At 37.9% G+C, this 13235-nt stretch overlaps 2 protein-coding genes across 3 annotated transcripts; both read right to left on the bottom strand.

Annotated features, from left to right (window-relative positions):
- Positions 1-1113: 1113 nt before the first annotated feature.
- siva1 (SIVA1, apoptosis-inducing factor) lies at positions 1114-4471 on the bottom strand. The gene is made up of 4 exons (XM_079459095.1): positions 4206-4471; positions 3502-3696; positions 3237-3390; positions 1114-3157 (listed from the first exon to the last, which is right to left on the bottom strand). The coding sequence occupies exons 1-4, from the start codon at positions 4324-4326 to the stop codon at positions 3109-3111; spliced, it is 519 nt and encodes a 172-aa protein (XP_079315221.1). The 5' UTR covers positions 4327-4471; the 3' UTR covers positions 1114-3108.
- Positions 4472-7698: 3227 nt separating this feature from the next.
- On the bottom strand, positions 7699-12641 carry adss1 (adenylosuccinate synthase 1). 2 transcript variants are annotated; one of them, XM_079459096.1, is made up of 13 exons: positions 12314-12641; positions 11390-11492; positions 10994-11056; positions 10729-10779; positions 10590-10656; positions 10407-10514; positions 10111-10192; positions 9913-10039; positions 9683-9837; positions 9191-9315; positions 8965-9062; positions 8612-8761; positions 7699-8536 (listed from the first exon to the last, which is right to left on the bottom strand). In XM_079459096.1, the coding sequence occupies exons 1-13, from the start codon at positions 12500-12502 to the stop codon at positions 8484-8486; spliced, it is 1371 nt and encodes a 456-aa protein (XP_079315222.1). In that variant the 5' UTR covers positions 12503-12641; the 3' UTR covers positions 7699-8483. The 2 variants fall into 2 exon arrangements, with proteins under 2 accessions (XP_079315222.1, XP_079315223.1); XM_079459097.1 differs by lacking the exon at positions 11390-11492 and having other exon boundaries at positions 12314-12631.
- Positions 12642-13235: the final 594 nt, after the last annotated feature.

A 13235-nucleotide genomic window follows, 5' to 3' on the forward strand; every position in this document is an offset into this window, starting at 1 on the left:
CATGTTTATTTATTTATTTACCTCATAACAAAAGACAGGTGGTCACACTTGAAAAAGACACACACACACATTCATGCACATTTAACGAGTAAGCGAGCGGCCCGCTGTCAGAGACGAGACCTTTGTGTCTTATACAATTAACTTCAAAACATTTTATCCTTAATGTTACCCTTATAACAAAGTACGGTGTCGGTATCAAACGCTGTCACAGCACTTTCATTTATATAATGGAATCATTTTTTTAGGCTTTACACCGTGGCACAGAGATCAAATCTCAAAGACATCAGTAGAAAACAGCTAATGGGTTTAATGGTTATTGTATTGGTTTTAAGGGAAACTATAAAGTTGTCTCCGTGTCTCTACTGGTAATGTGTTGGGTGTGATGTCACCTGCACTTCAGGTGCTTCAAAAGGTGCTTTGATGCCATAGAAGAATGTTTTTTGTCTAAATGGTACCATAAAGAACCTTTAACATTTTCACAAAAGGTTCTCTGTGGCGAAAAAAGATTCTTCAGATGATAAAAAAGAAAGACTTTGGTTCTTTGAAGAGCCTTTGTCTTAATGGTTCTTCTATCTATGGCATCGCTGTGAAGCACCTTTATTTTAAAGAGTGTGGTGGATGTGGAATTTGTAAAGCTCATGGTATTTGTAATGGCATATTCATTTCAGCCGGGACGGCAACAAGTCACATTGTCTTGTTTATTTTGAAGTGCAGAGTGAGTTCACACGCGTCTATAGATAATAAGACAGTAAGCATCACACAGTCTTGTGTATGAGCTCACAGAGGAGGTGTCGGCCTGCCCAACGCACAGCTGTCACTCACACACACGTGTATTTATAGCCGGGACATCAACGAGGCACGACTGTCCGTGCACAGCTGTTCCTACACAAATGGAGGGTGGATACTGAGCCACACGCCTGGACTTAAGTCCATCCAGGAGTCAGTGGGCCCGTGAGGCTTTCAGGGGTCCCTGGCATGTGACACAGAGAAACACGAGCCGCCTCGGAAGTCACGGCTGTGACCTTTTACAGTAAAACACTCATGATGGAGAGAAGAACAGCTGCACGGAAATCACCAACAACAAACAGCATACACGTGAGAGGAGAGAGTTTAGAAAGTTAAATAAATAGTTTAATGTATAATTTAATAACACACATCGTGAGAAAAAACACCATCAGTTGTCCATATGACTACTGGAAATTTGACAACATGAAAACATCGTATTCAGTCAAACATTCTGTTTTCAATTGAATTATTGGCTGCGTGTTCAATTTTACACATCTTACTGTTCTTTACAGCACTGCATTTCCCACATGATTTCCTCTTAGATTTTTCTATATGAAGTCATGTAAATCTGCTGGTTGTTTTAAGCCTGGGTCAAACAAACATTTCCAGGTTACCCAAAAGCAATCTTTGTAACCCAGCATGAAACTACTGAATGAGCCGTAAGTGTATTTTCTATTTGGTTTAGTTAAGATTACACAATATTGTTGGATTGGTTTCAAATCTTATGTGTCAACTCGTGTTTTGTGAAGTTGATGTTAAGTGTTAAGGAAACATCTTTCACAAAAGTACCGTTCGCTAATATTACAATTATAATATTAAAAGGTCATTTCATTGAAATGCTGCCCTCTAGTGGCACACACACACACGCACACACACACACACACACACACACACACACACACACACAGGCCTTTACTGATTCAACACAAACATAAAAAACAAAAATCATTAGAAAAACATGATCCATACAGAAAAAAAACATGACAGATAGAATTTGTGAGTGGCCTGTTAATCATGATATATTGCAATCTTAAAAACTGTCAAAGAAGAAAAGAAACTCAAAGAAACTAAATTTCAAATACTTGGTCCTCAAGAGGCAATTTGGTTTGTAGATAGCAGTTCACATCAAGACCCCACATACAACAGTTCATATACATCACAACAACATTACATCATTTATGGCAAAGAATTTCAAAACCTGCTTACAGATGGAATGAAATAATTCTTGAATCTGTTTCATTTACATCAATTTATATTTTTAATCTACAACCCGAAGGCCACCATTTGAGTTCATTGAACAGTGGAGGGGTAACATCAGAAAGGACTGACTGATCCTTTATGAGCATTCTATCACCGTAGATCGACTATTTCTCAGTTCAATCGTCGTCGGCAAAGCAGGTCCAGAGTAATTCCGAAAATCAAGAATCTTCTCTTAAAAAACAAAAAGAGGCATCACACCATTGAGACCACCGGACCATGGCTGACCTCTCAGAGACACGTTCACTGAATCATCCGCATATTTAATGTCTCCCCTCAAAGGAATTCTGACAATCGTTAGTATACAAAGTAAACAAAAGAGGACATCGGACACGACCCTGGGGGGTACCTGCACAGTTTACACAGGGACAGTTTTGTTAAAAAGTTCACCAGCCTAAAATTAATTATATTTTGAAACAATTGAACAAATCTAGTAACACAGCAAGTAATTGTTCATACCTGCATTTGTTAAAACACTTTGTGATTGTAATGAGCATTATGTTAACTGAAATATATACTGTATGATTGTACTGAAATGATCAAAAGAAACAAAAACATAAGTTCACCAGCCAACAAACATTAAAAACCAAATGAAAGATGTTAATGAGATTTCTAGCCAATATGTGGCTGTATAAAGTAAAATACATTTTTCTTTTTAAAACCTTAATCAATAAAGTGCAAGCAGCATCTCCTACTCCTCCGCATGATCAATAAGCAAATTGCAGAGGGTCAAGTACAGGTTGTGTCAAGGACAGAAGCTCATCTCTAACTATTTTTTAAGGACTTCATTACTAACGAAGTAAAACTTGTGGCTTTTAGACAGTAATATCAAACAATGTTTCAAACATCTAAAAAAATACACAGCATTTTAATAAAGTAGAAAGCATTTATTTCAACAATCACTGGAGTATATACACAAGTAAAGGAAGGACAGGAGTTAAGCAATATATAAAATAGTAATCTCATTTACATTAAACTGGTAATGAATTAAAATCATTTCTTGCACAATGTTCAACGTCATCTCAGCATCCATGCATCAATCCATATGTCCTGTGTGCTTTGTGATCAGGATGAACAGCTGACGCACAGGACACGGTCGTAACGCTCGCTGTAACTGCAGAGAATAGAGAACTTTAGATCCTGATCAACACAAACATGGGAACAGTCAGAAAACGCACGTCTCATTCACTCACTCTGTAACGGCACAGAAGTTGCAGCAGCGACTGGAGCAGCTGGAGCATTGCAGGGTGCACGCAGGACACGCAGACCGCTCACACTGCACGCAGGGCTGCCTTGACCCAGAGACCCTCTGACACACACAACACGCTGTAGGAGTCGCTGCAGGACCTGAGAACAGAGATATTACAAAAGAACACAGGTGAGTCGCATGATACGATCGTTTTTTTCTTCTGATACTGATTGAAACAAACAGATACATCACGCTGTATAACAATTGACCTGGAACGGTGTTTGCTTTCTGTAATCGCCCATCTGTGCCGATAAGCGTTTGTCCTTTCAGAAGAGTCTGATGGCCTTGTGCGGAGGAAGACGCCTCAGACACCTGGACCGCTGAAGGTTTCTCCTCCCCGTCTACCTTCCAGATTCGACTCATTACGGATTTTGTCCCGTTGAACAGCAGATTTTTGGTTTTCTCTGATTAAAGAAGAGTTCACATGTTCAGACCTCACGGTTTACAGGATTCTACATGTTCAGACTTGAAGCTCAAAGACGATGGATTCTGATCAGCTGTATTTAAGAGTCTGCAGTAAGTTCATTGAGTGAAAGTGTGAATGAAAGAAAGATTTTAAACCCTAATTTTAAAGAGATGTTTTAAAGTGCTCACCCCTAACAACATAACCACGGGTATATTAAGTAACAGCTTTCTTGCTTATTTTGGTTTTCCATTTGCGGAAGTATAGTTTGAGTAATGTTAAGCTTAACTATTGTTGTTTTACTCCAATTAACTTACGTGAGGGACAAAATAGCATTAAATGAGTCACGTTCGGTCACGCACACGGAAATATTTGGATGTTTAAACGAGCATTACATAATAAAACTCCACCGGTGTTGATCATATCAATCTATTCTAGATAAATGTGATATAATGTACTACAACGGGCCGATACAACAGAAACCGTTTACAATGATATAAATGGTTTTACCGTAAACCTCTTGTCTGTATTTCGGTCCAAAAACTCCGTAATTGTTCATTTCTTTTTGCCCAACATGAAGTTTGTACTGGGAGGAGAAGGTTTCGCTGAACGGATACGAGCGTTTCGGCATTTTTAAAAAGACAAAGCGTTTAAAATGAGATTAGTAGAGAAACTTCAGAAATAAACAAACAAACAGAAGTCAAACGCAACAGACTGACACGCGCACGTTCGCGCTTTAAGGCCTCCGCTTCTTCTTCATCCGGAGGCGCGGCGGTAAGAAGCGTGAACGCGCTCAGCGCCCCCTGCTGCTCACAGTCACCATTGCAGCAAATGCACAGTTTGACATCACATCTCTCCTAATGCTAAAAGACAGAACGTTAAATAAGGTTTACAAACAAAACTGTAAGATTAAAATGTAATATTTTTTTGTGGAGATGTTTTTTTACTTGTATTTATAGCCTACTGGTAGTATTTTGTTCCTTGTTAAATTTATGTGTAAAGTTTATGCAAAGTTTATTCACAAACGCAGATGGTTTAAACAGTGGAGGGTGAAAAGAAGGTGTGCAAATCTTTAAAAATGTTAAAAATAAGAAAGCCCTAAGCCGATTCATCACATCTTTTCTACAACTGTATATTGTTAAATATTTTTGGGACAGGATTCATGAATGGCTGGAAGGGGATAATGTAATAAACTGCTCTTTACTATAATATGGTTAAATTTGCTATAATGGTTGTTGAATTTTTATTCAACAATACCTATTGATTTAAGTTACGCTTCATTTGCATTAATAGATTCTTTAAAGTTCCTCCATGTTTTGTTACATTTAAAAGGTATTTTAAAATGTATTTAAATCTTTTAGGCCCTTAAGGAACAAAAGTGCCTTAATCCTGTGTCTCTCTCTCTCTATATATATATATACAGTGAGGGAAATAATTATTTGGTCCCCTGCTGATTTTGTAAGCTTGCCTGCTTACAACATTTTACATTTACATTTAGTCATTTAGCAGACGCTTTTATCCAAAGCGACTTACAGATGAGGAAACATTGGAAGCAATTATAACAACATGGGCCACAAAATACAGAAGTGCATCAAAACTAGTCCATTAAAGCCTAGCACAGTATACAAAGCTAAGAATAGTGAGGTTAGAAGGTTTATTTTTTTTATTATAAAGAAGGAAAGGGAAGAGAATTGATATAAGAAATCAGGGGAAAAATGTGTATAAAGGTTATAAATTGATTTGCAATTCAGTGAAATAAGTATTTGGTCCCTGTGAAAACATTTACATTTATTGATTTGGCATATTAATGCATTTATGCTTTTATCCAAAGCGACTTACGTTGCATTGTACTATGCATTTTCTTTTCTTTGTAGGCAGGCAAAAAATTAGCAGGGGATCAAATTATTATTTCCCTCACTATATATATATATAATATATATATTTACATTTTTCTTTTTTAGCATAATATCTTTATTTACATACTATGCTGATAAGAAGCATTTTGTTAATTATTTTCATGGATCCAAGGTCAGTTCTGAGGACGGTTTGGTTCTGTTCTGTATGTTAATGGCACTGAGGATTCTCTTGAGATCGGATCATCTTGGCACAGATAAGGGGGGACTACATGTTCTCTGTCTGTGTCTATTTCTGAAGCAGATAATGTTCTGTCTAACCTAATTATATCCAGAGCCGGACAGTAACGGAGTACATTTACTCGAGTACAGTACTTAAGTACAATTTTGAGGGATCTGTACTTTACTTGAGTATAATTTTTGGGGAGTACTCATGACTTTACTCAAGTACATTTGAGAGGCAAATATTGTACTCTTTACTCCGCTACATTTCTATCCATAACCGTAAGTACACGTTACTTCTAAAAAGGAAAAAGAAAATCTCGGAAACCACCAATTAGTTTTTTCCCTCTCAAACGTGATTGGATTGTGCAGGCGCCACTTATTGGGCGAGCCTATCAGCAACAATCACCCAGACCTCAGAGCTCTATCATTTGCTGTACACAGCTGTCAATCATCTCACGTCTGCATGACACGTCCTGTGTACACTTCCTCATTCAGGACATCCGTGATAAAACTACAGTGACATTTCTTCACCAAAACAAGAAGCTAATAAATGCACGATTGAAGAATATGTGTTTTGTGTGTATTTTCATGCGATTTGGGGGTATTTTTATATGAATAAAGAATAAAGGTAAGGGAAGAGTAGCCAATAGCGTCATATAAAATGCTAAATATAACATGAAATGAACTTGAAAACATCGCGACCGGTCAGCTGATTTTCTTTAATCATTAATATTTTCTCTTCTTTGCTCTATGCTGCGTGTATAACACGGTCAGGTTCAGAGGTGTGTCAGAACATTGCTATATTGCCTTCTTTGCTGTTTTAGGTTTATTGATTTCAGGGGCGGCGTTTGTGTATGGCCCTGGCGTTCAGAAAACATTGTTGAAATAAAGTACGTGTGCATAATGAGACTCATTATAGATAATTAAACTACTTTACACTGATGTGTACATGTAGCATAGGCGTCGGAAGCATGTGTATTTGAGAATGTATAAACACCGTTAATTCACATAGCGTCATTGACGTAGTCGATAAGACCGAAGATATGTAGTTTTGACGTGACATCATCGTAATGTTGGTTCGATGCTCTTTTTGGCTAAACTCGTTTGTCTGCATTTTCCACATTTAAGATCATATACAGGCATTTATTTTCAATAAAACAAAGAAACTGTCTACAAAATGCCTAACAGTGGTTTTGGAATCAAGTGTGAGGTTATGGGTAGTGGGGATGGTCTTTATTTTCCCAATTAGTTGGCATCCATTTAATAATTTTAATAAATCTAATAATTTACACTATTGTTATTGTATTTCATTCATAATGTAAAACGCTATCTGTGAAAAATTTAAAAAATATATTGTACGGAAAGACTTTGTAGTGCAGTTGCAGTTTAGGCTATTATGTATTTTGCGATTTGCCACTAGCTATGCCAGGATTAGCTTAAAAATGAAAAGAATCAAGGCTTAACAACCTTGCGACAAGGTAAGACATGTTTTATATTTAATCTTGTTTGCTGAATCTGATCAATGGTTGGTTTATATTTTAGTCTCATAGTCGATTAACGTAGTCGTTGGTGGTGGTTATGACAACATCTGGCTGGGTTATTTTTTACTACTTTAAGTTTTGTGGTTACATATATGTGGTATCATTTGGTTTCATTGTGGCTCGTTTTTGTATGGTCTGAGGAAATTTCGCCATACCCTAGGTTTTGATGAAACGCCACCACTGATTGATGAAAAAACAGAGAAACTCACATGTACACACAATTGTTAGCTGAATTGTATTTTCTAATATTACTCATTAATGTAAGCCGAGTATTTGCTTTGATGTTCTTGAGTATGCGGTGTGTTGTTTAAAACTGTTCGGTTCAAATGTGGGTGCAAAAAATCCATTAAAACTCTAGCAGAGGTGAAAAGAATAAAGCATGGTAAAAAGATTAAAATTACTTTATTTTACTTTAAATTCCTTTAACATTCTCCAAGGTATTAGCATTAACATTTTTCATAACTCCATGTAGGACGTTTCTGTACATAAATGTAAGCACTGTGGCAGTAGTAATGCAATATTTAGAAAATGTACTCTTGTACTCTTGATACTCAAGTACTTTTAAAAACATGTACTTCAGTACTTTTACTTAAGTACACATCTGACTGTAGTACTTTTACTTGTACTTGAGTAAAATTTAGCAAGGGGTATCTGTACTTTTACTCAAGTAATGAACCTGTGTACTCTGTCCGCCTCTGATTATATCTGACAGGACACAAAACACAGGGAAAATCTAATTAATACATTTGCTAAAACCATTCAGGAAAAAAGAAAACACCTTGATTTAATGCAAACACATTCAAGAGTTGACAATACTGCCAAAAAGTAATTATGAAACAAAAAACACAACTCTTCACAAAGTTTCTTTGGATTAGTTTATATCTCACAAATCAACATTGGAAATATTGGACATAGATTCTAAAGAGCACAATGTAAAGCCACTTTTAAAAATAAGGTTGGTTATCTTTAAACAATGATATAAACCATCCTTGTGTTGATCATTCCACACGATCGACGGAAAGATTATTAATGTAATGCCTTAACACAAAAACCTGGTTTATCATCTTTTATCAAGTAAAGACTTTGAATAAATAACCAGCCAGTAAAACCAGGAGACTCATTGTGCTGGTCATCGGATGGAGAACTTGTGAACTGATTTCCAGTAGTTTCTAGAACATCTGTATTATAGATTCTCTGGATTTCCCAACACCGACCCATTTAACTGTGAAGGGACCACAAACATGAGGTTTAATTGAAATGTAATGTTGTTTATTAGTTTACACCGTGAATGACTTACTGGGAACGCCGATGTGATTTTCCACAAAGCGAATGTAGTTCTGCGCTTTAGAAGGGAGATCATTCCGCTTTCTGACCGCTGAAGTGTCCGTCTTCCATCCGGGGAAAGCTTCATATTCCACCTCCACCTTCTGCAGAACCTCCATGTTGGCTGAATGTAGAGAGAGATAAAATATAAAATATACACGTGTAAATCTGAACAACTTAATTCATAATCTTATAATGTTAATTTATGTGAATAGCTTTATAGATATGATCCATGTAAGCTTGGAAGAAAATATAAAGTCAAAACAACCAGCAAACTCAAATGTGATTCTGAATAAATAATGCGTCGTTGTTTCTATACGAGTTTACCTGGGAAATATGGAATCCGTTTGCCATTGATCTTGTAGGCCACGCCGACTTTTATTTCATCCAAAACATCAAGAATATCTAGTTTAGTCAAAGCAATGCTGCAGAAACATAGAAAACATTTGGTAAGCACAAGGACACTGTGTTTAAGAAGTTTTTTCTTGCATACTGCACATCATGTTCTTTATTGTTGACACGGCTTCAAAACTCAAAGAAAAAAAAAACTCACGCAGTGAATCCGTTGATCATGTGGGCATATTTAAGAATAACCAAATCCAGCCAACCGCAGCGTCTCTTTCTGCCTGTAGTCACGCCCACCTCGTGACCTCGAGTCTGTAATAGTTCACCTACAGCCTGTGAGAAATTAAACTGTTTTTAGGCTTTCGACTACAGGTTTAACTCAATTTCTTCTAAGAAATGAAACATTAAACACAGATATCTCAATTAGTTCTTGTCGCTCTCTGTCCGAGACTAAATTTATCGGATGCTTTTCAATCACACGTGGTTCACAGGAGACAGCTGGTCCAGAGGGCCCGAATCCTCATACAGTACATGTGAAAGTTTCATGATCTAAAAATAACTGTAACAAACAAGAGATGATATGACCATGTCTTACAGCCCGTCACTCAAGAGAAATTCACATTTCAGGTTACACTAAAAGTGTCAACGGCACCTGATGGCACAGTAATGGGACTGTTGGCAAGCTCACGCTAACTCTTACATTGAGTTGCTCTGTTGGAAAGGCCCCGATGCCCACTCGGGTGGTGTAGGCTTTTGACACGCCGTACACCTCTCCGATGTTTGCAGGAGGGATGCCAAGACCCGTGCACACGCCGCCCACCGTGCAGTTGGATGATGTCACGAACGGGTACGTTCCTAGAGGGAAGACACACAATCTTCAGGCCTGACATCTTTGCATGTGCCGCACCGAAGCATCTGATACTCCCTCACCGAAGTCGATGTCCAGGAGAGCAGCGTTGGCCCCCTCGACCAGGATTCTCTTCGGGAGTCCGTGAATTGCATCATACATGAAATAGACACCATCTCTGACCAGAGGCCTTATCCTCTCGGCGTAATCCTGTGAATGGCATGACGATGATGAGATACATACAGCTCACAGTGAGTGTCATCTGGAGATGTTCGACTGACCTTTAGCTTCTTCAGTTCACCCTCTACGTCCACTTTAAGTGCCGGGTACATCGACTGGTACTGCTGCACAAGATTTTTCACTCTTCAGGGGTAAAAACAAGACTCAAGTCAAACTTGATATCTAGCGAATCGCTGTACGAATATAACCATCATCCCACTTACAACATGGCTATGGATGGAGCAAACACACTTAAGGAGTAAACACAAGACTGTAAACTTAATTAAAGACACAAATATGTTGACATTATCATTATATCATTACACGACATTCTTAATAAAACGCACGAGTGTCACACCTTGTAGAAAACTCATTGAAATCTGCCATAAGGTCACAGATGCGAAGTCCGGTGCGAGACGCTTTGCAGGCGTAAGTGGGTCCGATGCCTTTTTTAGTCGTCCCTATGCTGAAAACAAAAGACCACGGTTCTTACGGTATAGTTACGACAGTCACGAGTCAGACAAAATGGAGCTGTTCTTACTTTTTGCCCTCTTGAGCTTGTCTCTGAACCTCCTGCAGTCCATCAACCGCCTGATGAAAATCAAACACTGACACGCACAGACGCACTCATGACATCACCGTACATCACAACACTATTTATACAAAACAGTCATATTTACCGATGTGTGCTCGATCAGATATCACAAGCCTTTTGTCCCAACCTTTCAGACCTTTATATGAAACAGAAATTCAACGATTGCAGTGAACATGAAGTATATCACACTTACACAACACAGATTTACACAATAATCGTTAAGATTTTGTATCAATGTAATTGGTTATCTTTCTAAATTAATTTCTTCTCTTTCCACTTGGGATTTACGAGTATTACATTACTTCTGAAACACAGACCGTGCATCCACATGTATTGTTACTGAGCTTTACCTTTCTTCTCATTCTTATCAATCTCCTCGAATAATCCTGGAAGGTGAATCACGACACCATTACCTGGGGATGACATACACATTTATAGCATGAGTTTATAAACGAAACAAAGAAGAAATCCTACATACTGAATTCAGTGCAGTGTGTTATCGTATGTAAATCCTTGTGGCCTATGAAGTACTCATATCCTGTTATCACCTGATAAGAAAAGTCATTTTGAACTTTGACTCTGTCTAATCAAATCAGAAAAACTGAGAAATCCATCCGAGCGCGTTGCATCATGGGACACTGTGGTTTCTAGTGTATACTACATATACTGGCAAATCCCAACACTGTCCAATGTCTACCCCAAGTATGGGCATGCTATTCCGAACGTAGTCTGGAGTCGTTTCTCACCGATGAATGATGTGCATTTAGTGTTGATTATTCCACTGGGGAGAAGATGAAAGTCATATTCCTTCTCATCCACCACCACTGTGTGACCTGCATTATTTCCACCCTGTGACAGAAAAACACACGTCACGTGTCCGATTCTCTCCATCTGGAAACCATGCACAGAGTCATGCACAGAGGAAATGTACTGAGAAGAGTCTCCGATAACCCAGTTTCAATTTACTATTTTATTTTCTTCAGCGGGGAAACCTGGAAACACGAGCTAATCCAGCGGAACGCTTTGCCCTTTACCCGACCAACCAGCGGCTCGAGCTGCTGATAGAGCACCTATTTTAACCAGACCGGGCAGTGCGCTTGTGTGCTGTGTCCTGGCCTTCTCACATGTCCAGAACCGCCGGGAATGTGACCTGACCTCAAAAGAGGACTGGAATGAATTCTGTCAACATTCATCTACCGACTCGTACACCAGCAGAACGGGGACCAGATGAGATGTTGTACTGAACCAGAGACAAACTCAAAACTGAGTTATGCTTCTGTATTCTGAATCGGATTCGTTCCTATTTACACAGCATGAAGATGCATAACATTATGTGTCATTCATTTATAAGGACTCAAATATATGTCGCATATATATGATGTTTTTATCAACACAAAAACAAAACAGAAGCACGCACACTTTTATTTCATTCATTTTATTCTTATTGCTTGCTATTGTGGTTTTAATTGTGTTAGTCAGCTGTATTTTATTGAGTTATAATGGCTTAAATCGAAAAAAAAACAATTGCAGTTTGATTGATATTAATTGGAATGCACAATAAAAAAACATGATTGCAAAGTTATCTCATTTTGGAAATAAACTCTTCATATATATATATATATATATATATATGAGGTTATTTTATATGATTTGATATGTATGAATATTACCTGACACCTGCACACGATGTCAGACTCTGTTGCTATTAAATCAACAACTTTTCCTTTGCCTTCATCTCCCCACTGCGCTCCTAAAACCACCGTCACTTTATTCCCGGAGTCGTTCCTCGGCCGTTTGGTGGCGGCCGTCGGCGGGTTCGTGTAGCTTTTGTGGTCGTTCGCTGACCAGCTCTTAGACATGATGAATAAACCTGCTCCTTCTCCTCCGGTGTGGAGTGAGTCTTCTGACAGCAGCTGTCATCCGAGGAGCGTGTGAGGAGGAGCTGGACGAGAAGATGCGCCGCCATCGCGCTCCTCCCAACGCGGACCGGAAACCGCCGCAAATAATAAAAGTCTTCTAAAGTGTTTGATCATAAAAGCGTTTTTACTTCACTATATAATCAAATTGTATGGCGTAAATGTCACATTATACCTGTTGTACATTTCTCATCGCTTTTAAGAGTTGCCCAATGTCTCTAGTTAAGAGAGATTTTATAACTTTTCCTAAGCATATACATTCACAAATGCAAACTTTCAAACAGTAAACCTGTCCTCCCAGTCTTGTTAAAATAAATAGAAAATGATCTAATTATGATCTCAGTATGTACTAATAAGAAAGCTATAAGCACTGTAAGAATTTGTACTGCTTTTGATCTCTTCGCGTGAATATATTTGTGCAGTAATCCGGCCCTTCTTCTTTTCTTTTTTATGTATTTTTGTATTTCTTTTACAATAGTATATATTTGTCCTATTTGTTGTTTGTCATTGTTTTGGTTGATATTATGTGATGTATACTTTCTCCTTTGTTATGTTCCTGTTCTAAGCTTTCATAAATAACAATATATAATAAAAAAGTAAAGCCATGTACCTTTTATTTTATACATTTTATTCTTTACATTTTATTTTTTTGTTTGATTTAGTCGTTATTTTCCCG

This window comes from Barbatula barbatula (genome assembly GCF_947034865.1).
Source record: "Barbatula barbatula genome assembly, chromosome: 6".
Lineage (NCBI taxonomy): Eukaryota > Metazoa > Chordata > Actinopteri > Cypriniformes > Nemacheilidae > Barbatula > Barbatula barbatula.